This window comes from Macaca nemestrina, chromosome 15 (assembly GCF_043159975.1).
Source record: "Macaca nemestrina isolate mMacNem1 chromosome 15, mMacNem.hap1, whole genome shotgun sequence".
NCBI lineage: Eukaryota > Metazoa > Chordata > Mammalia > Primates > Cercopithecidae > Macaca > Macaca nemestrina.
The window spans coordinates 48021972-48046896 of record NC_092139.1 but is presented as its reverse complement, the minus strand read 5'-3'; the positions used below and the strand labels follow the sequence as shown (position 1 = coordinate 48046896).

The following is a 24925-nucleotide window of genomic DNA, read 5'->3' as shown; positions in this document are numbered from 1 at the left end:
TCAATCTTCCTGCATTTAAAATGTGGCTCCACCTCTTCCTAATTACATGACTCTAAGTTAAGTTATTTAACCTATCATGTTCTTTTTTTTTCTTTTCCAAAATAATAACAACAGTATCTTCTTCATAAGGTTGTTATGAAGATTCAAAGAGTTAATATCTCTAAAGTACTTAGTCAAGTGCCTGGCACATATGAAGCACTAATGCCAGTCATTATTATTATTGGGGAAAGTGTTTGGAGAAAAGCATATGAGATTTTAGGGTAGAGTTGGAGGAATCATCCCACTTCTAACCCACTGAAGAACAACAACCTGCTTCATGAGAGGCATGGAATTTGTCTTGAAAAATATTTGTTTTAAATGAAATGGAGCAAATGTGTAGTCTAAAAATGGCAGTTGTGGGAAAGCTTCTGCAACAAGAATGCTGATGAACTGGAAGGAAGACAATATATATCTAAAAAGAGGAGGACTGACATACTGAAGCATAGGAGAAAAAGTAGTTAAGGGCTCCGGCCTCATGGATTACCAAATAAACCACCACAAATTTCTTCATGCTTCTACACAAGAAGGAGTTGTGATATTTAATTACTGTCAGATATGTACTTAACAAATACAATTCTATTTTATTATCTACTGCTGCAGGCCAAATTCTCTGGAAAAGACTTTGAGACACAGGTTAATCAGAGAGTGCTCTTGGGAGTAAGGGAAGAGAGATTAAGTAGAGAAAAGCTGAGCTGTGATGCAATTGCAGCAGAGGCCTCTGAGCTGCGATGGCCCCTCAATTATCCTGGACTGAAGCAAGAAGGATGGGCCTTTGTACTCCCTGCATTAACCTGTCATTTTATGTGAGCTACAACTAGGGACAGAAATGGAGTTTTAAGTGAGGCAGCGCTCATCAACTGAGGGCAACTCCCAGAGGTCCTGGAAACCATGACAGCCAGTACCCCTTGCAGTTAGGAAATGAGTGCCCTACTCTTAAAAGGGAATCTGTGTAGTGCACCTTAGCACTCACCATATTAATGGGACCATGTTATTGTCCCCAGAGCAACAGCTGCAGGGCTTGGAAACTTGTTAGAAACGCAAATTCTCAGGTCCCATGCTAAAACTAGTAAATCAGAAACTCTGGAGGTAAGGTCTAGCAATCTGTCTTTCAATAAGCTCTCCAGGTAATTCTGATGCATGCTAAGTTTCAGAACCACTACTACATATGCTATGTAAAATATAAAATGCATGCAAAATTATTTCACTGCAGGTACAGACTGCACTCTTATGAATGCACATCATGGACTGATATCCAATACCACTGGAAAACAAAGAAATTCTATTACTTGGTGCCCCAACTTTTGGTCAATCACCAAGTTGCTGGTTTACAGACTCGAAGGTAACTACTAAGCTCTAGCAATATCTGATATGGTACTTTATGTGACACAGATCCATGGAAAAGTGCATTAACAACATAATGTTATACTCATTGCGAAAAAAAATGTCTGTAAGTATAAGAGAACACGCTAAGGGCTATACAAATGTGAATTCAGTAAAGCAAAATGCTAATAGGTGAACAATTCTAGCCAAATCCAACTTAGTTGGCATCTGACTCTCTCCTTGGACTTCTAAAAAGATCTGCAGGTGAAGAAACACCAAGATCAGCTCAGAAAGGAGGCAGGGAGCAGCCTCAAGGCGATTTATCTCTTCTACAGAAGTGGTATTTGTAGCCAAGAGGGATGCACATGGTTGCAAAAAGCTAAGGAAAATCCTCAAGTCCGCATTAATTCTATGTGATAGATAGCAATGAGACAAATTCCAAACAATGACAGGACAAGGTGGTGAAAAATCTTCATGGATATTGTCACTCTAAGTATTCAGTAACACAGGAGTGATGGTGTGGTCTGCAACTCATTAGAGCATCCCAGGAAACTTTCTGAGAAAATGATAAATGAAGTATTGAATGCCCACAAACAGTTTCAAATTTTGATGGTGTTTTCCCTGAGCCTTAGAACTAGGAGCCTTAGCAATAAGAGTACAAGCTACTTACTATATTGCTCTCTATTCTTCAAAGCCCTTCAACACACATCTGTAATTTGATGCTCACAAGTACTCTTTGAGATTGGCAAGTATTACAGCTGCATTATATAGGTAAAGAAATGGGGCCTGAAAAGGCTAGGAGTGACTTGCTTAAGGTCCCACAGCAAGCTAATTGGAGAGAGTGATATTTATTATTGTTTACTGAATGTCTCCTATGTGCCAGGGATTAGGCTGGAAGTTATGCCAATATTTTATAAAATCCTCACAAGAAACCTTTCAAACTGAGTATTAATAGTATTGCCTTTTGTAGATAAGAAAACAGATTCAGGAAGGTTAGGTAACTTTCCCAATATCACATGGCTATTATGTGAGAGAACCAGAGCCAAAGGGAAGTATGGTGCAAAGAGTCAAACGGTACATTATTATTATTACTATTATTATTATTATTATTATTATTTGAGACAGGGTCTCATTCTGTCACCCAGGCTGGAGTGCAGAGGCACAGTCATAGCTCATTGCAGCCTCAATCTCCCAGGCTCAAGCGATCCTCCCACCTCAGCCCTCCAAGAAGCTGGGACTATAGGCGCATGCCACCATGCCTGGCTAACGTTTTTAAAATTTTTTGTAGAGACAGAGTCTCACTATGTTGCCCAGGTTGGTCTTGAACTCCAGGGCTCAATGATCCTCCCCTCTCGGCTTCCCAAAGTGCTGGGATTATAGGCATAAGCTATCACACCCAGCCCCACAGGGTGCATTCTTTTCACTATATTATTTCAACTGGTCTTGGGTGGGTCTGGGCATTATGCTCAGGTGATTTTAATGTTCTCTGCATGATTTTCATGTGCACCAAGGATTGGAAACTGTTACTAATGTACTACAGTAGCACTATATGTACAATTCTGGTCATGACACTAGCAAAAGTGTAAAGGTATACATTGAAAAAATTTAAATAAAAAGGCATAGGAAGTAGACAAGAAAAGCAGACGTTAAGGAAGAAGAGTAAATAAAATGTAATATCTCCAATTTCACATATTTTTGATAAATAAATATTTACATATTAAGTATTGGTTGGTTTACCCACCTTAATAATGCATTGGGGGCAAGAACTCTAAAAGCAAGGCATAGGGCAATTTTTACAGAAACAATAATATTTCAGATTCTGAAAGTCAGAACTCAAACTGATATTTTATTTGATCACAAAATTTTTCTACATTTAGAATAAAATCATTTTTCTTGCATTTCAGGACACTCCCATGTGTAAACAAACAGTTTCAAAATCAGCATTTCAATGGTGTAGCTTCTTCAAAAGGTAGTTAAATATTGATTTGCCATTCTCCTGGCATAATGACCAAACAGAATACTCCATCAGTTTGTTGAACCAATGTCCCTAAGTGCTGCCAAACAGGTCAGCAATTAATGTCTTTGCTGAGTAGTTGGTTTCCACGATATCTACACGGCAGTGATTTCCATTGAATTGAACTCAAAACCAGAGACAATCCATTCATTCACATGAAAGCTAGCTTGTCATTTGAAACTCACAGGCAACTGAACTACCAGCTCTTCTCAGACTCCAAGACTTATTTCCTCCTCCCAACTGCCAATCTCTGTTTCACCTAGAAAAGCCCCAACCCCCCTCTTCTTTGCTATTAAATTCCATAATAACGCCTCCCAGCTGCCAAACCTCTTCGTTCTCCCCTTTGTCTACCTTTATAGTACGTGATCAAGAGCAAATGCTCCAGCAAGCTTAAAATCTTACAGCTGCACAAAATACACATGGGAAACAAAACCTTCAGAAACAGGGTATCCTTTAATGTTTAACTTAACCTAAGCCTACTTCTTAAACATATTTCTGTCTACTGGCTGCAAAATTCCATACTGGCAGAGCTTTAAACATATACATTCTATAGTAAAATTCTGATTTTTTTCACTTAAATATATTTAAATAGTAATTGCAATTTCACCTCACTTAATATTTTTGTTTTATTTGTATTTCTGTGATTTTTGATTAAAATTTGTCTATAGGGTATTTTTTATTTGTAAAAAATAACATTTGCACTTTTTCTAGAAGTAATGTTCACTGTAAAATAGTTTCTTTTTTTCTCCTTCCATTCTGATTCAAAAGGGAGGGAACAATTTCCTTTTAGGACAAAAAAAATTGAATATACAACCCATGATCTGTATATAGAGTCCTAGGCTATAAAAAGAGGTATTTGGATATAAAATACAAATGGATAATTACCTGCTCTCTAATGTGAGAAAGATTTCCCAAACACACTTTTCTAAATAATTCTGTTGTAAGTGCATACCACCCAAATTGGGAGAAAAGAGATGTGTCATTCATATACACAGAAAGCAAAAACTCCTAATCAAAAAGCTTCTTTTTTTCTATCCACTGTCATGATTAGCCATAAATTAATAGGGGAGTGAGGATATCTATTTATAAATGGGTGGATGATCCATTTGATTATGACAGGTAGACAAACAAAACACAGACATGAAGAAAAGTGTAAATCTGAACTATTTAATATACTTTTCAATACACATCTGATATTATAAATCTAATACCCAACTATTATTGCTGATACCACAGCCCAATATTGCAAGTTCTTATAAAAAAAAAATCTTTCTATCAGACATCTCCAAAGATATTCTTATTAGCAAGACTGAAGAATACCTTTGCCATATCGAATATGCTCAGCTGTTTACCGCATGGTGAAATGGTGTTAGAACCACTTAAAGATGTGTCTGACATCATTAATCTATTTGACCTCTGACCTGCAGATCTAAACTGTAACTATGGTGACCAAAGCTTGACCTTACAATGCTGAGAAACTTTAAAGCTCCGCAGTATTTTGGGTCACATTGTTAAGCTAGACAAAGGGGTAAAGAAGTAATGTGACAGTTTCCTGGGAATTAAGGTCAACGGGTCATTTGTACTCAGGCTTTTTGTGTATTAAGAAACTAGTTAAATTTTTTGATTTGTAAGAACTTTTTAGAATAGTACCTTGTTAGAAGCTATAAGAAGTGCAAATAAATCAATACATTAAGCGCCTAAGAAGTGGGAGATAAAAGTATAATTAGTGTTGAACATTCGGTAATACAATATTCCTTTCAACAATTTATAGAGGTAACATACCCTGTTTTCAGGGTCTACACAATCACAAGTAAATAATTTCATCCAAAGATTACCATTTTAACATTAGAGATAAAGTAATAAGATGATAAAATGATCTCTTTTTACACAGAACATTCCTAGGAACAAATTCACAGTCATTTAATACATACTAAATAAAAACTGCCTATATACACATGCAATATTTATTTGCAACACTTTATTCTCTAAGGAAAGCCTATAATAAACAAAACAAGGAGCATGTATATAAATGTACAGATAGTGTAACACCGTGTAACTGTGGCTACTACTCCTAAATGTGAGCACCTCCTGTATTTAGGTGTACTCTCACTGCATAATTAATGCAGCACTTCACATAGAAACTGTGAACTTCTATTTTCAAGATTCTCTAATGATGCCAATAATAGGCTAGATTAACCTTTTCCACAAAAAGGCACAATCTGAGGCATTGCTTTACGGGTATTTATCCTGAAGCCCTGGTGATTTTTATGCTAACTCAATGGAAGCAAATTATTTGGTGTTTATGTGTGTAGGAGCTAGAGTGGGGGCTCTGCAGAAAACTAGTAAACGATGATATTTTCCACATAAGTAAAGCACATTCAAATAGTCTCCCAACCAATTCAATTTTAAAACACACGTTAAAAAAAATACTAGAGACAATTCATAATATTTGCCATTATTTTTGTAAATAATACAACCTATTTTGGTCTAAAAAACCTCTTGAAGTTATCATAATTCAAATGTGTTATATTTCATCTCATATTTAAAAATAGGAGGGAAATTAAACATATATATTATATATGCCAAATTTTATGAGATTATATAATCACATGGAAAAGCAAGGACAGTAAATATTTCCTTTTTTTTTTTTTTTTTTTTCATTTTGGTAGTTTGGAAAGTCTGAGAAACAGGGCTGCTGAAAGAGCAACCACCACTTGCTGATTTATTTTCTTATCTTTCACCTACATATCTGTCAAAGAGGGTATACCAGTGATTTTTCTCCCATGTGTCCCTTAGAGACTATAGAGAGTCTTTAGTAGGTTTAAGGAAGTGTTTGGAATGGCAAAATATTTGAAGACTTGCAAAAGAAAAGCTAAGTGTGGGTCACCATAAATGAATTCTGACAGTACGCCCCAGGGAGGAGAAAGCTTCAAAACAAACCACACTGGGACACACAGTTATAAAGCCATGGTAGAATAAGGTAAGACCAGGAAAGAAGACACAGCAAACAGAACCAATGAAATCTTTTGATCACATCTTTTTCCGCCTGGAGATGGACTAGATAAAAACAAATCCAAGGATAGAAACTTTTTTTAAAGCCTAAATAGATAGCCATGTGGAGAAATGCCTAGTGGAACTCTCCAAAAAAAAAAATAGGAATGTGTTATCAGAAGTCTAGAAGTCTACCATAACTAAGAAATAAAGGAACGGGGAGATGGAAGGCTGACAGCTGGGGGTAATGGTGGGAGGAATTGAATCAGAAAAGCAAAGAAACAATTTAATACATATCCCTTCTCTAATATATTTAGAATACGATCAGTTTTAACCAAGAAAACTGGTTAAATATACCCGTTTTTTTGGTTATATTTATCCAAAAATATACCACTAAAAAGACACAAGACACAAAAGACTTTATATGGACATTTTCTATTAAATCTTCAAACTATATTTTATTCCCATGTTACAGTCACTATTTCATTTACCAGTCTTGAAACATTCTTAGTATTAATCTCTGTATTATTATTTTGATATGCTCACTACAAAATATGATTTGCTAATATTTTATTTAGGATATCTGTATTAATGTTCCTAATTAAGACTTATTTTGCATACATGTAATACATTTTATTTTCTAGTAAAATTATTTCAAGTTCATTTATCAGCACAAAATGGGACAGCATGTTGTGGTACTTCAGAGTACAGTGTTCATACAACACACAAGCACTCACTGGAATCTGCTTCTGGACCAAGTCTATGCAGGGCTCAAGAAATATGATGATAAGCAAAATCAGGCAAGGTCCCTGCCCTCATCGAGTTTGCCCCGTGGTCAAGGAAATGGACATTAATCAAATAATCACAAAGAAGTCAAACTGTAAACTATTATGAATGCCGGGGAGGAGAGGGATAATGTTATGAGAATATACAGAGGAGTTGGGGGAAGCTAAGGTGGTAAGGGAGGTCAGAAAAGGCAATCAAGTAATTGATGCGTGAGCTAAAATCTGAAGAATGGGAATCTTTTAACTAGATGAAGAAAGAAAAGAGCAATCATGGAAGAGAGAACCTATGCACAAAAGGCTTTCATGGAAGGCAATCTGGCAATGGCTTCTTTAAAACATATCATAAACATAGGAATATCCTGTAGATTTTAAAAGTCACTTTATTTACTTACTTCATTCCTTCACTTGATTTCTAATAATTTTAATACAGTAAGTGCTCACTATTCAAATATGTAAATTGAGGTCAACTATTAGAAAATAATCTACATTTTAAAATCTCTATTAGTAAGAATAAAAAGGCAGATATTCAAATGGATACAAACAAAATATCATCAAAGTTATTATTTCTTCTTTTTTTTGTTTTTAGAGATGGAGTCTCACTCTGTCACTCAGGGTGGAGTGCAATAGCATGATCATGACTCACTGCAGCTTTGAGCTCCAGGATTCATTCAAGGGATCCTCTATGTCAACCTCCTGAGTACCTGAGACTACAGGCACACACCACCACATCCTGCTAATTTTTAAAAATTTCTTGTAGAGATGGGGTCTTTTTGTGTTGCCTAAGCTGGTCTCAAACTCCTAGCCTCAAGTGATCCTCCCACCTCAGCCTCCCAAAGAGCTGGGATCACAAGCACGAGCTCAAAGTCACAAAATATAGGAGCAGACATTATAATTAGCACAAGGCATAAAAGAGAAAATAGACTTTTGGTATTGTCTGTCTTATAAAAATAAATCAAATTTTTATACTTAATTTTAATATCCTAAGTCTGTTGTATAAACAATTTCCCACTGAGTTCAAAATATATATAACTGAATTCACTGCTATGAATAATAATTATTTAATTTTTAGGATTTTCATCTGCACATTTACACTATCATGTTTTAATGTGCTACCACTTAGATTGCATTTCTCTACTGAAAATGCAGTTGTTTACTTAATAAAGCACAGCGAGACTCTTTAGCAGTTTTCTGAAAAAGAAACTGGTTTTTATCTCCCTTAAAAGGAAATTAAATGGAAAATCCTGCATTTAAATAACACTAAAGTAGTGACACCAATGAATTGGAGCCAGGAAATTCAAAGTTAAAGTTAAAGCTGCCTCTCTATCCTTAAAACAGGCTATTGTTCTGTCACCACCTCCAGCCCAGCAAATTTAATTAAAACTGAGTTCTGACCAGTTGATATAAGCGGTTCAGAAAACTCCTTATGGGAATTTCATCCTTTAGATGGCCTGTTATGCTATACTTTCTCTCACTGGTACACAAAGAGCCTATGTAAACTTTTTCTTCTCTTAAACAAAACAAAACAAAAAAAGAAGTTAGGATAAAAGAAATATTTTTATCCTAAATTTTGGTATTCCTAAATCCAAACAAAATTTTGCCCTTCAAGTCCTTTCAGTCTAACTACTTGGACAATTCAGACTGAAGTTTCCAAAAGCTACCTTTTTCTTTTATTTAACTTAAATGTTTTTTTATATTCATTAATGAGAACATGCTTTTTTCTTCCATTAACTGCTTTCTAATTATTAAAAGAGACTATATAACATGGTAATTCAATTATAACTCATACATTAATACTTTCTCCAAAATTATTCCTTACCTCCTCTGTTTATAAACTATTGAACAGCAGTCTAACTAATATTAAAGTTTAAAATCATATTTTCAAAATAGCTGAGATTAATTTCCATTTATCTCTAATAATAAGGTCTTGAAGATTCTATGGTAATTGTTTCTTATTAAGAATATTCAACAAAACAATTTAACTTCACAAAAGTTTATATTTATTCTATTCAAAATTCCTGCCTTTGCCAATAATTCAATTTTATTTTCAGCAGCCAGAATTTTTTAAAACTTGCATAAAGATTATTTCTGAAATTATCTTTTTGCTTTACTAAATCTGAAACTATGTGAAAGAAGATATTTTAACATGAAGTATTTATCAAGTCTACTTTGAATGCATCTTTTCTTATGGAGGTGGTAGATTTCATGAAGTAAAGAGAAGACCTAGAGTACCTATACTCTGAAATAAATATATGCAAATAATTAAATAAGGGAAGAAAGGTAAACAGGAAATAGTATTCGACGGACAGTGCACATTATACCATGTGGATAACAAAAGCCCCAAAAGTAAACCGCAAGTGACATCAGTGAAGATGACAGAGTAGGTAGCTCCAAGAGCTTGTGTTCCCACAGAAATATCCAAAATCAAGCAAAAGTGTCAGGATCAACTTTAACAAAACTCTTGAAAATAGGTGATAGCAACCAAAAAAATGCTGAAATCAAAAAATTAAAAATAAAAGATTAAGGAAACTTAAAAACAGTAAGAAAAGTATGTGATATTTGTATTTGCCCCTGCTCCAATTCTCTCCTTGGCTTGACAGCAGTCTTCAAAACTGCAGGTAGCTTCCCCAGTGGGCAACCCTGGTCCTTGGCTTTAGAGGAAGCAAAGACAATCTTATTCGCAAAGAACTACATTTGCTATAACCTGTATGGGAAATCCCTTGGGGAATAATGTAAAGCACCTTACTTTGTTTCTCTAACTGGGGACTCATTCAGAGGAGAAATGCAGCAGAGTGTCCTTGAAAATACTGTAAGGTAAACAAACAACCCACAGCTACCTAAGACAAAAAGATTACAGTTGGGGCATATAATAGAGTACCCAAAGCCTGGGCAGAGAAGCTGAAGAGAGAGCTTCCCTGGGAAATAGGACATGTATAGCATTCATGTATACTGAAGAATTTTAAAATCCATGCACATGCTCACTAATAAAAACTTATTCTATCAGCTCTAGATGATCTTTAGGATCAATGCAAACAGGAAGTAAAGGCTAAGACAGACCTTCAAAACAGCCTAGCAAACAAAGTGTTGAAGAAGTTTGTCAGCAAAGATCCAATCTGTAAACATTAGGGGAGGTATTTTGTTTTGTTTTTCTTGATTTTTAAATTTTTTAGTTTTTCTTTTGTTTCTTCTCTTTTGTCTTCTGTTATTCAAGTTATTCTCTATCAAGACACTAGCTGAACAAAGCCTAAAGGAACAGAGAACTCAAAGAACACACATGAAAAAGAATACTACATTAAGAAATTAGTTCAAAAAGTCATTAAACAAATAGCTACATGCTATAGCAAGGGACAAAAGTAAACCCAGAGGAGAAGGAGAAATCTTATTTCTAGATTTAATACATTATCATATTTTATATGCCCAGTTTTAAACTAAAAAACTATGAAGTGTGCAAGAAACAACGAACTATGTTCCATCAAAAGAAGAAATTAACAAAAACTGTATTTGAGGGAGCATAGACTTTGGACTTAATGAATAAAGACTTTAAATCAACTGTCCTTAAAAAATCAAAGAGCTAAAGGAAATCAGCAACGTGATGTATAAACAAGTAGAGAATATCAATAAAGAGAGAGAAATTATAAAAATGAACTAAACAGATATTCTGGAAATACAAGTACAATAACTAACATGAAAAACTTACCGAAGAATTTCATTGCAGGCAGAAGAAAGAATAAATGAGTTTAAAGATAAATGAATGGAATCAAAGAGATTTGTAGAACACAAGCAAGCACACCAACATATATGTTATGAGAACCCCAGATGGAGAAGAGAAAAGGAAACAGCAGAGAGAATCTTTAAAGATAATGTTTGAGCACTTCCCAAATTTGAAAAATACATAAATGTACACATTCAAAAAGCTCAACAAACTCCACGAAGAACAACTGTAAAGAGATCTACACCAAGACACATTATAATCAAATGGCTGGAAACCAAGGGCAAAGAAGGAATCTGGAAAGCAGCCAAGGAGAAGCAATTCATCCAACATACAAGGGATCCTCAATGAGATTAATAGCTGATTTATTATCAAAATCATAGAAGAAGTTAAATAACATTTTTAAAGTACTGCAAAGAACTGTCAACCACGAATTCTATGTTTGACTAATTGTCCTTCAAAAACCAGGAAACATTAAGACAGTTCCAGAAAAACCAACACAAAAAGCAAAGGAGTTATTCATAAGTAAAATTGAACTGTGAGAAAAGCTAAAGAGAGTCCTTTAGGATTAACCAAAAGGATACTAGGCAGCAACCTGAAGCCATGTGAAGAAATGCAGTGCTCTAGTAAAAGTAACTGCATGATAATATAAAAGCCAGTATTATTGTATTTTTGTTTGTATCTCCTCTTTTTATTTCCTATGGTATTTAAAAGACAGATGCATAAAACAATAATTATAATCTATGTTATCAGATACACAATGTATAAAGATGTAATCTATAAAAACAGTAACATGAGGAGAGAACAGTATAGAAACAGAACTTTGATATCCTATTGAATCTAAGTTGGCATTAATCCAAACTAGGTTGTTATAAATTTAGGATTTTAATTGTTATCCCCATAGAAACTACAAAGAAAAGTCTTTAAAATATACACAAAAGAAAATGGAAAAGGGATCAAAAAAGCACACATCAAAAAGTTAAACACAAAATATGGCAGTAGAGAAGCAAATGAGGAACAAAAGGCTATAAGACATACAGAAAACAAATAGCAAAATGGCAGAAGCAAACCTTTCCTAATCAGAAATTATTTAAAATGTAAATTAAATGACTCTCCAACAAAAAGTCAGAGATTAAAAAAGCATATATATTTTTAAAACTTGATACAACTATATGCTGTTACAAGAGATTCACTTTAGATCCAAAGACACAAATAGGCTGAAAGTGAAAGAATGAGAAAATATATTCCATGTAAGTCATATCTAAAAGACACCTGAGGTGGGTATACTAAAATCAGATAAAATAGACTTTCAGTCAAAAATTATTGGCTGAGTGCAGTGGCTCATGCCTGTAATCCCAGCACTTTGGGAGGTCAAGGAGGGCAGATCACAATGTCAGGAGATTGAAACCAATCTGGCCAACATGGTGAAACCCCATCTCTACTAAAATACAAAAAATTAGCCAGGTATGGGGGTGTGCGCCTGTAGTCCCAGCTACTTGGGAGGCTGAGGCAGGGGAATTGCTTGAACCCAGGGGACGCAGATTGCAGTGAGCCAAGATTGCAACACTGTCCTCCAGCCTGGTGATAGAGCAAGACTCCGTCTCAAAAAAAAGAAAAAAAAGTTACAAGTTACAAAAAGGACACTATATATAGATAAAAGTGTGAATATATAAAGATATAAAAATTATAAACATATATGCACCTAATAATAGAGAACCAAATATATAAAGCAAAAATCTACCAAATTGCAAGGAAAAGCAAACAATTTACAATAATTGTGGGAGATATCAATGCACTACTTTTAACAATAAATAGAATATTTAGACATAAGATTAGTAAGGAAATACAGGCCTTAGACAACACTATAAACAGACTACATCCAACAGATACATACAGGACACTCCATCATCAACAGCAGAATACTTATTCTTCTCAAGTGCACATGGAACATCTACAGGATACACTACATATTAAGCCACTAAACAAGTCATGATAAATTTTAAAAAACTGAAGTCATCCAAAGTATCTTCCTCAACCACAATAAATGAAGCCAGAGAAAAATAACAGAAGAAAAACTGGAATATTCACAAATCCATAAAAATTAAACAACACAATATTAACCAACCATTAAGTCAAAGAAATCACAAGGGAAATTGGAAAATATCTTAAAAAAAAATGGAATCACAACATGCTAAAATTCATGGGATACAGCAAAAGCAGCGCTCAGAAGGAAATTAATAGTTATAAAATATATATTATAAAAAAAAAAGATCTGAAATCAATAACCTAACTTTACACTTCAAGGAACTAGAAAAAGAACAGAAAACTAAGTGCAGAGCTAACAGAGTGAAGGAAATAATAAAGATTATAGCAGAGATAAATGAAATGGAGATTCAAAAAACAGCAGTTAATGAAACGAGAAATTGGTTCTTTGAAAATATCAACAAAATTAACAAACCTTTAGCTAGACTAAGACAAAAAGGGTAAAAAATACACGAGAATCATAAATGAAAGTGGGAATATTATGTTTTATAACATGAAACACGATAAACACTCTTATACATGAACATTATTACATAAATATTATATAATTATTTATAATACAAATATGTGTTATTTATGAACATTATTTCATTTATTTATTCCACTTTTAATTCTCTAAGCTTTATTTCTCAATCTTAGAGAAATAAAAATGATTATAAGAGAATACTATAAATAATTGTGCACCAACAAATTGAATAACATATACAAAATGAACAACATAGACAAAATGAACAAATTCCTAGAAACACAAAAACTGCCAAAACTGACTAAAGAAGAAATAGAAAATCTCAACAGCCCTCTCACAAGTAAACAGATTAAGTCAGTAATCAAAAACCACCCATCAAAGAAAAGCTCACAACCGTGTGGCGTGAAAACATTTAAAAGAATTTAACATTTAGATGAATTAACATCAATCTTTAATAACCTCTTTCAAGAAACAGCAATGGAAGAAATACTTCCTAACTCATTCTATGAAGGGATTACTCTGAACCAAAGCCAGACAGAAGACTATATGAAAACTTCAGACCAATATTGCTCATGACTATAAATGAAAAAAGTTTTCAACAAAATACTACCAGTGTCCAGGAGCAGATGAATGAGTGGGCAAATTTTAATACGGACATACAAAAGAATGTTCAGCCATAAAAAGGAATGAACTACTGACACATGGTACAATGTGAATGAACTTTGAAAAAGTTATGCTAACTAAAAGAAGCAAAATACAAAAGGCCATATACTGCACAATTCCCTTTTGTGTGAAATATCCTGATTGGCAAATTCTTAGAAACAGAAAACAGTTTGGCAGTTTCTGGGAGCTAAGGGAAGGAGAGAAGTGACCAGGGAAAATAGGGAGTAACTGTTTAATGGGTATGCAATTTCCTTTTGAGGTGATGAAAATATTTTGGAAATAGAGGCGGTGGTTGCGTAACACTGTGAATATATACTTAGCTACTAAGTTGTTCACTTTAAATTATTAATTTTATGATATGCAAATTTCACAATAATTTTTAAATTATACAACTAAATATGGGGACGAAGCACACAAATCATTAAATGATAGACAAAACTAACACTTTGTAAGATACTACATGATGACTGCAGCTCGCTGTAGAATGAGGTTATTACATATTTCTACATCAGCAGGAATCCGCCTCCATAAAGTAGAACTTCCACTAACAAACCTATAAGCTTTGCAGTAACTTGTTAAGGAAATCCAAATCAATTTTTCTGTTTGGATTACGGTGGTCCCTAATGTGGACCTCTTCTCTGTGTAGTATGTCTTACTGTGTTTATGAGAAAAAAGGAAAAGAATAGCAAACAGGAGTAAGAGAGTACCATTAGCAAGAATTCTAAAAGTAGAAAACCACCTTTTAATCACCTGGGAAGCTTTTAAAAAACACTAATACCCATGCCCCAAACCCCTAGAGTTCTGATTTGTGGTAATTAGTACAGGGTGTGGCCAAGGCATCTATGTTTTGAAAAGCTCCCCAGAGGAGTTCTCTGTGCCACCATGATTGAGACCATCATGAGATTGCAGTGTTCCCTTTTTCTGACACATTCCCAACACCTTGTGGTCCTAATCTTGTTTTCTAAATAGGAAGAAGGGAAAGAGAATTGGAGAGAATTCACTGAGCCAGTCATATGAAATATGCTATGTCATTTCATCTTCATAACTGATAACATAGGCAGTATATTGAGATGGTCAGAATGGCATGTTTTAGGACCAAAATGCCTTGGTTCATATATCAGCTCTTTCATTTATCAGTGGGGCAAGCTATCTACCCTCTCTACTCCTCTATTTCCACAGCTATAAAATAAGGAAGTACAGTATCTCTCTGTTGTGAAAATCCACTGGATTACAACTGTCTTTGGCACAAGATAATTGTTCACAATTATTATTATTATATTTACAGATAATAAAAGGAGACTCAGAAACAGTAATTTGCCTAATGTCGCAGTTTTAATACAATATAGAGTGAGAGTTAGAGCTCCAGTGTATCTGCCTCCAAACCCCAGGTGAACAGGTGGAGCGGAGTGATATGAGTCTTCAGGGCCAATGTTAATTGAACTTCTTTGTGTATATAAATAAACAGGTGTCAGATAGCTCCCACTGGGTCTCAAAAGCCAACTGTTAAGTTTTCAGAAATTTTGTGAGCTGGCTGTTAAATAGTCATGATTAATAATTAAATTATATGTACTTATATGTTTTAAAAATTACATTAAAAACAAGAATACTCAAAAGTCATCTCTTCCTAATAATCTTACTATATTTTTCTATTATCTATGCTCTTAAAGTTAATTATATACCCTGTATACATTTACATATCTTTTTTTTCCCCAGAGATTTCAACATCTGGTTTTCATTCACAGGTGTCAATTCATTGCTTTAAGAAGCTTTAATCTCTTGTTAATTCTCTTCCTCCCAAAGGAACTTTTTGTTGTTATTTTTTCCTCTAGCCCAAGAGATCAAAGGTTCCTGGGGATGCAAGTTTGGTTTTTGTAGGGGTCTGAAATGCACCTAGGTAGAGCAATTAAACCATACTATACCAAGTTAACTTGAGTCTGTGAAATTTTTACACAAATGCTTCATTTAAAAGCTGTCTCCATGAAGGCATGAATGGTAGGAATGAGGGCGGAGGGTTCTCTGAGGGAACTCTTGAACTCAAGAAGGTAAAAACTGTCTGGCTCACTGCAAAAGCCCGCTAGCCACCACAGGGCCTGACCCATAAGTGTTACACATACCACACGTGGGAAGCAGCATAGCATACTGACTCCAGCAATCACTAGGTGACCCTGCACCAGCTTCTGGACTTCCGTGCCTCTGTTTTCTCATCTATAAAAGTAGGACAATAAAAGTGCCTGTCTCATTTGGTTGGTATCAAGATTAAGAAAGTGCTGGGAACAATGATCAGAATGTAGTAAGTTATTATTATTACCATATGATATATTTTGAAGACCAAAAGTCATTATTTGGACCTATAAAAACTCAGATACTCCTGAGTAACATCTTAGGACTTTGTCTTATGGGAAGGGATTCTATTGGACATTATAGAAGCTGACACCTGGCCTACTGGGCAAACCATCAATACTAAAGCTATAAACATGACCTTTATTAAACAGCTAGAAAAGATTGTGAAATGTGCAGATAAACCAGTGACGTCAATAAATGGAATCTAGAAAGTAAACTTGTGCTGGGCACACACAAAGAAAATTAAAAGGTTAACGTGAGCTATGGGCAAAACAGAGAAAGCCCAAATGTCAGAAAAGTACAGTGGGAAGAAGCAAGAATGCTTAGCTACTGAGCCTTTTTCTCCCTATTCCCATTGGGTGCCAGATCAGCTATTGGCTTGTTTTTGGCCTCCTGTTCACAGCTCTTATGGTTTTTAGACACCTCCCTAGTTCAATGGCCATTCTAACGAAAATGATCTGAGAACCGTATCGGGTCATTAAATGACCCTGTTCACCCTTTCCACCTATTGGAGTGACATGCATTACAGAGACCAAAATCTCTTGGATTTAGGAAGAATGAGGCAAGTACCAGCAGCTCCATTCTTGAAGTTTGAGCTTTTATCTTTAAACACGTATCATTTGGTTAGGAGTGAATTTTAATTCATTAAAGTTTAATTCTGCAAAAATGTATGGGTCATCTATTATGTATCCAGCTCCATGCTAGATTTCAAGACAGAAGCTGAAACCTGAGAAGGAATGGGCAAAACCATCACAGCACGGTCTAGTGAGAAAAAATGCAGAGGTAAAGAGGAGTCACAATCTCAGTTTCCTCACATCACAGTGGAAAACTAATCCCTGACAAATATAGAGGGTGGCAGTGAGGGTATGATTTTAAAATAGAAGCAAAAGTATTTTATAAACTTTATAGGATAGGCTAGGGATGGCAAATACTACCTCCTGGAGGCAGTGATCATGACATTTCATCTCATCAAACCTAGATGTGACCCCAGAACATTTCGCAGTCCTCAGAGAGTCACTTTCAATTGCCTTGGCACGTAAGTACATAAGTAGATAGTATAAATGAAAGGGATTATTATCACCGAAAACTAAAATTAGAATGAAAACAGCAATTAGACTTCCAAACTCTCTTCAGTATCATTATGGCCTTTGACATCAAGGAAAAGCTAGGAAGCTCTGCTTTTTAGATCCTGACGCGGCAGCTTCTGTCCTTCTGTGAGATATTTTCCTTCAATTGCTTCCTCAAGTCCAAGACAATTGTTATTTAAAAAACAAGTAATTTTTTTTAAGGCAAGAAATGTCTCAGAAAGGGAAGGTAGGCAGCAAATTGATACATTTCAGGTTCACTGTTCAACTTTCTTTGCATCTGGAAGTTGAGTCCAATGGGTTTGGAATGTGGGAGATGTCTGACCCGCACTGCTATTTGTAAAAAGAACTTGAGTGAGTCACTTGATCTCTCCTGAGGATATTAACAGCTGCCCTGACAACCTTGCTAGGTTGTTGGAGAGAGCAAATGAATTATCATGGTTATCAAATCCTGTTGCAAGCTATAAAGTCCTCATTACTGTTAGTTATTGCTATAATCTGGCATCTTTTCTTTTAGAAAAGCATTTCAGAATGCCTGCTTTTAGAAAATCACATTCTGCAGTTTGTTCCTCTAGTTTTCACTACATTTTATTTAATGATACAGGTGTATCAAATGTTTAGCATGGTGCCTGCCATATGATCACACTGAATAGATTTTATTAATTATTATGTATATATTTATCATGTACAACATCATTCTTTAAAATATGTATACATTGTGGAATGGCTAAATTGAGCTAGTTAATACATGTATTACCTCATACGCTGATTGTGGGGAGAATACTTAAAATCTATTCTCCTAGTGATTTTCAAGTATACGATAGATTGTTATTTATCTATAGTCACCACACAGTACAGTAAATCTCTTGAACTTATTCCTCATTTCTAACTGAAATTTTGTACCCCTTAAACCAACCTACCTAGCCCCCAGCCCCACCCCCCACCGCCCTGTGCCCAGTAAGCCACCGGTAACCACAATTCTACTTTCTGCTTTTATGAATTCAACTTTTTAAGATTTCACATATAAGTAAGATCATGTGGTATTTGTGTTTTTGTGTCTGGCTTGTTTCATTTAAGATAATGTTCTTCATGTTAATCCATGCTGTTGCAAATGACAGTATTTTCATTTTTTTTTTCAAAGCAAATAGTATTCTATTGTGTATATATTCCACATTCTCTTTACCCTTTCTTTTTTCTTTTTTTTTTTTTTTTGAGACAGGGTCTCACTTTGTCACCCAGGCTGGAGTGCAGTGGTGCAATCTCAGTTCACTGCAGTGTCAATCTCCCAGGCTCAAGTGATCCTCCCACCTCAGCATCTTGAGTAGCTGAGACTGCAGGTGTGTGCCACCATGTCAGGCTAATTTTTGTGGAGACGGGTTTTACGATATTGCCCAGGCTGGTCTCAAACTCCTGAACTCAAGCAATCCTGCCCTTTGACCTCCCAAAGTATTGGGATTACAGGTGTGAGCCACCATGCCCAGCCTTCGTTATCCATTTATCCATTGATGAATACTTAGGTTGATTCCATATCTTGGCTATTATGAACAATGAATATGGGAGTGCACATATCCCTTTGACATACTGATTTCATTTCCTTTGGATATATACCTAGTATTAGGATTGATGGATCATATGGTAGTTCTATTTTTAATATTTTGAGGAATCTCCATACTGTTTTCCATAATGGCTGTACTAATTTACATTCCCACCAAAAATGTGCAAGAGTTCTCTTTGCTCCTCATCCTCATCAACACTTGTTATCTTTTGTCTGTTTGGTAATATCCACCCTTAATTTTTGCATGTGAACTCTGAAAAAAATCCACTACACATAATTGTTCATGATCTCTCAATCTAGGTGTTTTATATTTGTTTGTTTGTTTGTTTTTGAGACGGAGTCTCACTCTGTCACCCAGGCTGGAGTGCAGTGGTGCAATCTCGGCTCACTGCAACCTCTACCTCCTGGGTTCAAGCGATCCTCCCACCTCAACCTCCCGAGTAGCTGGGACGACAGGCATGCACCACTATGCCTGGCTAATTTTTTAATTTTTTGTAGAGATGAGGTCCCATTATGTTGCCCAAGCTGGTCTTGAATTCCTGGGCTTGAGCGATCATCCCACCTCAGCTTCTTGAAGTGCTGAGATTATAGGCATGAGCCACCATGCCTGGCCTCACTGCAATTTTTTCAAAAACTTATCTGTGAAGCAATAAAGCACAATAGGTCAAAAGGGCTCAGCCATGGTTTGAAACCTGAGTACAACTCTGTGTGACCTTGGGCAAGTTTCTTAACCACTTTGTTCTGTAAAAGCAGGACAATGGTGGCCAGGCGCAGTGGCTCATGCCTGTAATTCCAGCACTTTGGGAGGCCAAAGTGGGTGGATCATGAGGTCAAGTGATCAAGACCATCCTGGCCAACATGGTGAAACCCTGTCTCTAGTAAAAACACAAAAAATTAGCCAGGTGTGGTGGCAGGCACCTGTAGTCCCAGGTACTAGGGAGGCTGCGGCAGGAGAATCACTTGAACCACGGAGGCGGAGGTTGCAGTGAGCCAAGATTGTGCCACTGCACTCCTGCCTGGCGACAGAGTGAGACTCTGTCTCAAAAAAAATAAAAGGCAGGACAATGGTACTAACTACCTCCTAGGGGTGTTAAGAGAATTTCATGAGTTAATAGAAGTGTTTAGGATAGAAAACTGGAATATATATGTGTTCAATTAATAAAAATTATATTGAGCCCCAAATCTACCATTTTATAAACTGTCCCCAAGAATAAATTAATCTATTTGAGAAGTTGCATTAACTCCTTTGGGTCACCAGAGTGACATTCAATCCACTATTTACTCCTGCATACTTTATCCTATATATATGTAACAACAGTTGCCACTTAAAAGCAAACTAAATTGTTATAAAGTACTATTCCTTTTTGAAACTGACCCTTGACTTCCATATTTCATTCTCTTTTTCCCTCAAACCTTAAATGGTCTTTGCTTTTTAAAATGAACAATTTTCCCATTTGATGGGAAGAAAGGGAAGAAATAAATTACTACTGCAAAGACAAGTTGAATGTTTCAATGGACCAGGCCTTGGCATCTTTCAGAATAAGACATGTTTAATTCAAAGAGATGACTTGGTATGAGATCAGTGGCAGCTCCAAAGTTTTTGGGGGAGGTGGAGCAAAACAGCCTCCTTGGCCAGTTCCTGAAATCTTTAGAGCACTGCCTTATTTGCAAGTTTATTTGCATGAATTGTATCAATATGAAATGTAGTCAAAAATTTACTGTGTGCCTGTCCTTCTTGACAGATGAATAGAAATTGCTCTCCGTTCAAGTTCACTAGCAGTAAAAGCCAGCAGCTGCTCATCAGTTGTTTGCTACCCAGAGTTCTAAAGAGAAGACAGTGGGAACCACACTTCATAGTTTTATAGGCTGTAATTGGTGTCTACGGTTTGCTCTGAAGAACCACTACATTTAACATAGAAATATTTGTGAGTAGAATCTTTTTTTTCTTTCTTTTCTTTCATTCTAGAAGTCAATGCTACTAGAAATATGACCAAACCAAGAAAGAAGGAGTGTAATAGATTTTTAAAATTCTATATAGAATCTTGTATTAATAGATTGTAGAATATCTAGATACATTGCAAAAAAAAAGTTGACCTTTTCATTTAAAACTTTTTATTATAGTAATAAGTTTTCAACATTGAAAAATAGAGAAAATATTCAAAAAAATTAAAAGTCACTCATAATCTGCATTTACTAAAAAGTCCTAAGATGGTTCTAATACACAGAATTGAGATTGCTGCCGTTAGTGGATAAGAATGCCAAGCATATTATGTTATCTAATAGGTCAGTAGACTGCTATGGCCAGCTGTATTTCTCAAACGTGGCTGAAACAATATTTTCCACCACTCATACTCTTCTTATAGGGTGCCCAACACTCCTCACATAGACAGGGAAGTGTCTATACTCCTGCATCTTAAATCTGGATGGATTCATGACTATGATGGAAGTAGTACTCCATGAAGTAGTAGGATAAAGGAGTCACTACTGAAGACAGGTTATACAAATGTGATGCAGTTCTGCCGGTTTCGTTCAAGATGCTCAGTTTCCAAATCCAGACATGCTGCCATAGGGAAGCCTGGGCAGTCCATGAAGAAGCCCACTTGGAGAAAATAGAGACTCCCATCACACAGCTCTGGTTGAGCTCCTAGCAGAAGCCAGTGCCAATTTACCAGCCATGTGTGTGAGGTCTCTTGAAAGTAGATCCTCCAGGCTGGGCATGGTGGCTAATGCCTGTAATCCCAGCACTTTGGGAGGCCAAGATGGGCGGATCACCTGAAGTCAGGAGTTCGAGACCAGCCTGTCCCACATGGTGAAACCCCATCTCTACTAAAAATATAAAAACTAGTCAGGCATGGTGGCTCATGCCTGTAATCCCAGCTACTCAGGAGGCTGAGGCAAGAGAATCGCTTGAACCCGGGAGGTGGAGGCTGCAGTGAGCTGAGACTGCACCACTGCACTCCATCCTGAGTGACAGAGCAAGACTCCATCTCAAAAAATAAATAAATAAATAAATAAATAAATAAATAAATAAAATTTTTAAAAAATTTTAAAAAAAGAAAGTAGATTCTCCAGCCCCCAGGTTAGCCATCTCAGTTGATGCCCTGTGGAGCAGAGATGAGTTATAACTATTGAGATTTATGGACTAAATAGGTTATTTGATGTTATTTTAGGGCACCAGTTTTGGGGAAGTTTGTTATGAGGTAATAGACAGCTGATTAAACCACTAATAGTAAGACCTATTAAAACTTTCTAAAAGAATAGTAAGAGATTATTATGTGGGAACACTGTGCTGACAGTTTTAAACATAATAATTCAGTTTATTCTCACAATAATCCTATGGCACAGAAAATGTTATTATTCCCAATTCATATATGGAAACACTGAAACACACATACACAGATTAAGTAATTCACCCAAAACTTAACTCAGCTCACAAGTAGCAGAACTAGGCTATAAATTAGAAACTCTGGCCACAAAACTAGTACCCTTAACCACGACACTAAGCAGTCTGGAGTATATTCCACTAAATCAGGATCCAATGGTTGTTCCTGAAATCCAGCTGAGTTAGTATCTGCTGCCCCAGGTCCTGCTCCGTCACTTTCTATCGGGAAAGACACACTACCAAATGTACTACTCCCTCCCCAAAGAAATGAGAGACTTCATTTCATGAAAGGGCCCTCTCCACTCCCAATAATCTCAAGGCGGAAATGAAAAGTAGCCAATCTTTACCAGACCTTTTTAATAACAATTTTATTAGTGAAAACAATATATATTTATCATAAAAAATTGGAAAGCTAATTTTTAAAATAGGCATAACAATACTCGGATATAACCACTGTAAACATTTTGGTAGTTTCTTTCCTTTTTTCCATTTCAAATTTTCTCTTAATATCATTAAAATCATAAGACATGTAGAGTTTTATATGCTGATTTTCTCACAATTACATAGTATATTTCCATGTCATCCCAAAAACCTCTGAACACATAAATGGTTATAAAATAATTCTCTCCATAGATATAACTTGATTCCATATTTTATTGATGGATATCTGGTTGCTTCCACTTTTTTCATCTTTTAAATAATTCTACACTGAACATCTTTCTTACAATTTCCTCAGGCTAGCTTCTAGAACAGAAATTACTGGCTTAAAAATGTATGGATTGGTGGGGTCTTTGCAACATATTTCCAGAAAGTTAGCATTTTACACTCCTAGTCACAGTCACAACTCACTCTGTCTTATATTAGTTATCATTTAAAACATTATTTTGTAATTTGATAGGTTACAAGTGGTATCTTTTATGTTAATTTTTAAAATGACCTGTATATACACTGTTGGGAATGTAAATTCGTTCAGTCACTGTGGAAAGCAGTTTGGAGGTTTCTCAAAGAACTTAGAACTACCCAGCGACCCCATTGTTGGGTATATACCTGTAAGAAAACAAATCATTCTACCAGTTTCTATTCTGCAACACTGTTCACAATAGGAAGACATGGAATCAACCTAGGTGCCCATCACTAGTGGATTTGATAAAGAAAATGTGGCACATGTACACCATGGAATACTGCACAGCCATAAGAAAGAACGAAATCATATCTTTGTAGCAACACAGATGCAGCCAGAGGTCATTATCCTACGTGAATTAATGCAGGAACAGAAAACCAAATACTGCATGTTCTCACCTAGAAGTGGGAGCTAAACACTGTGTACTCACAGGCATAAAGCCAATAGCCATGAACAAAATAAAATACCTAGGAATACACAGAAACTAGGAACTACTAGAGAAGGGAGGGAGACAGGGGAACAAAGGTTGAAAAACTAACTGTTGGGTACCGTGCTCAGTACCTGTGTGATAAGATCATTTGTACCCCGAACCTCAGCATCATTCAATATGCCCATGTAACAAACCTGCACATGTACCCATGAATCTAAAATAAAAGTTTAAAAAGACCCAATTCTACATATATGGGGGAAAAGGCAAATGACATCTTAATATCATTATAAAAATGGTTTTGGTCTTGCAGACCCTTTGAAAGAGTCCATTTAAAAACTGCTGGGATAGAGCAAGCAAAGGTTGATATCCACCTAAAATTCAATAAGAAAAAGAATACCTTTTTTAAAAACCTGTATGACTTTGGTATAAAAAATGGTTCTTTGAATAAGACACAAGAAACACAAATATTTAAGTTATGAAAACATTTTTAATGCAAACAAATGTAAAAACAAAAGCCACTCACTGATGGAAGAAACTTCCAACACAAGTATACATACAAATAATTATTATCCAAAATATGTGAAGAACTGCTACAAATCCATAAGAAAAATACAAATAACTTAGGAGAATATCACGCAAAGAACATAACTAAGGTACTTCAAAGAAAAGAAAATCCTAAGGGTCTATAAATATCTAAAAAGGCATACAACCCAATAGAAACAGAAAAATTCTAAGGAATACAACAACAAAGTGTTGTATTTCCCAAATACTAATAATGGGAATGCAGTAACCACTTCAGAGACAGAGCAGACAGTGCAGATTGCCGACTTGACACCCACCTTCCCCTTCTTCCTTCCTAACGGTATATTTTGTTCAGGTATCTCCTTCCTCCTGGTGATATTTTTCAAAGAAAACTACCCTTGCCCTCCAGTCAATCATCATGGTCTTGTAGACCCTTATAAGTAATCAATTTAGGCATTGGCATGCGATTTAATTTTAGCCAATGAAACATGAAAGAATGTAGCTAACACAAATTTCTAAAGAAAGTTGCCCTTCCAAAGAGACATAGAGGAATAAACGCCTCTGGCCATTGTTTTGTCTGCGCCTGATTCCTCCTGACTGTGAGGAAAGCTATTGAGTCAATGAATTACCCAAATCTACAGCAGTTCTACCTCTGGACTTCTTATTATATGAGGTGATAAGTT

The 24925-nt window shown here is 35.7% G+C and overlaps 1 protein-coding gene across 17 annotated transcripts in view; it reads right to left on the bottom strand.

Moving 5' to 3' along the window:
* The window catches only part of LOC105481485 (mono-ADP ribosylhydrolase 2), a 2105812-nt gene that overhangs the window by 1679091 nt on the left and 401796 nt on the right, over nucleotides 1-24925 (bottom strand). The window contains exon 1 of one of the 17 annotated variants that reach the window (XM_071080859.1): nucleotides 4694-5341. The exons of 15 other annotated variants lie outside the window; for them this stretch is intronic. In XM_071080859.1, the coding sequence (XP_070936960.1) occupies nucleotides 4694-4774 (81 nt within the window). In that variant the 5' untranslated portion in view covers nucleotides 4775-5341. Of the gene's footprint in view, nucleotides 1-4693; nucleotides 5342-24925 lie in introns of those variants that run through there. One more of the 17 variants, XM_071080868.1, reaches the window with a different exon arrangement.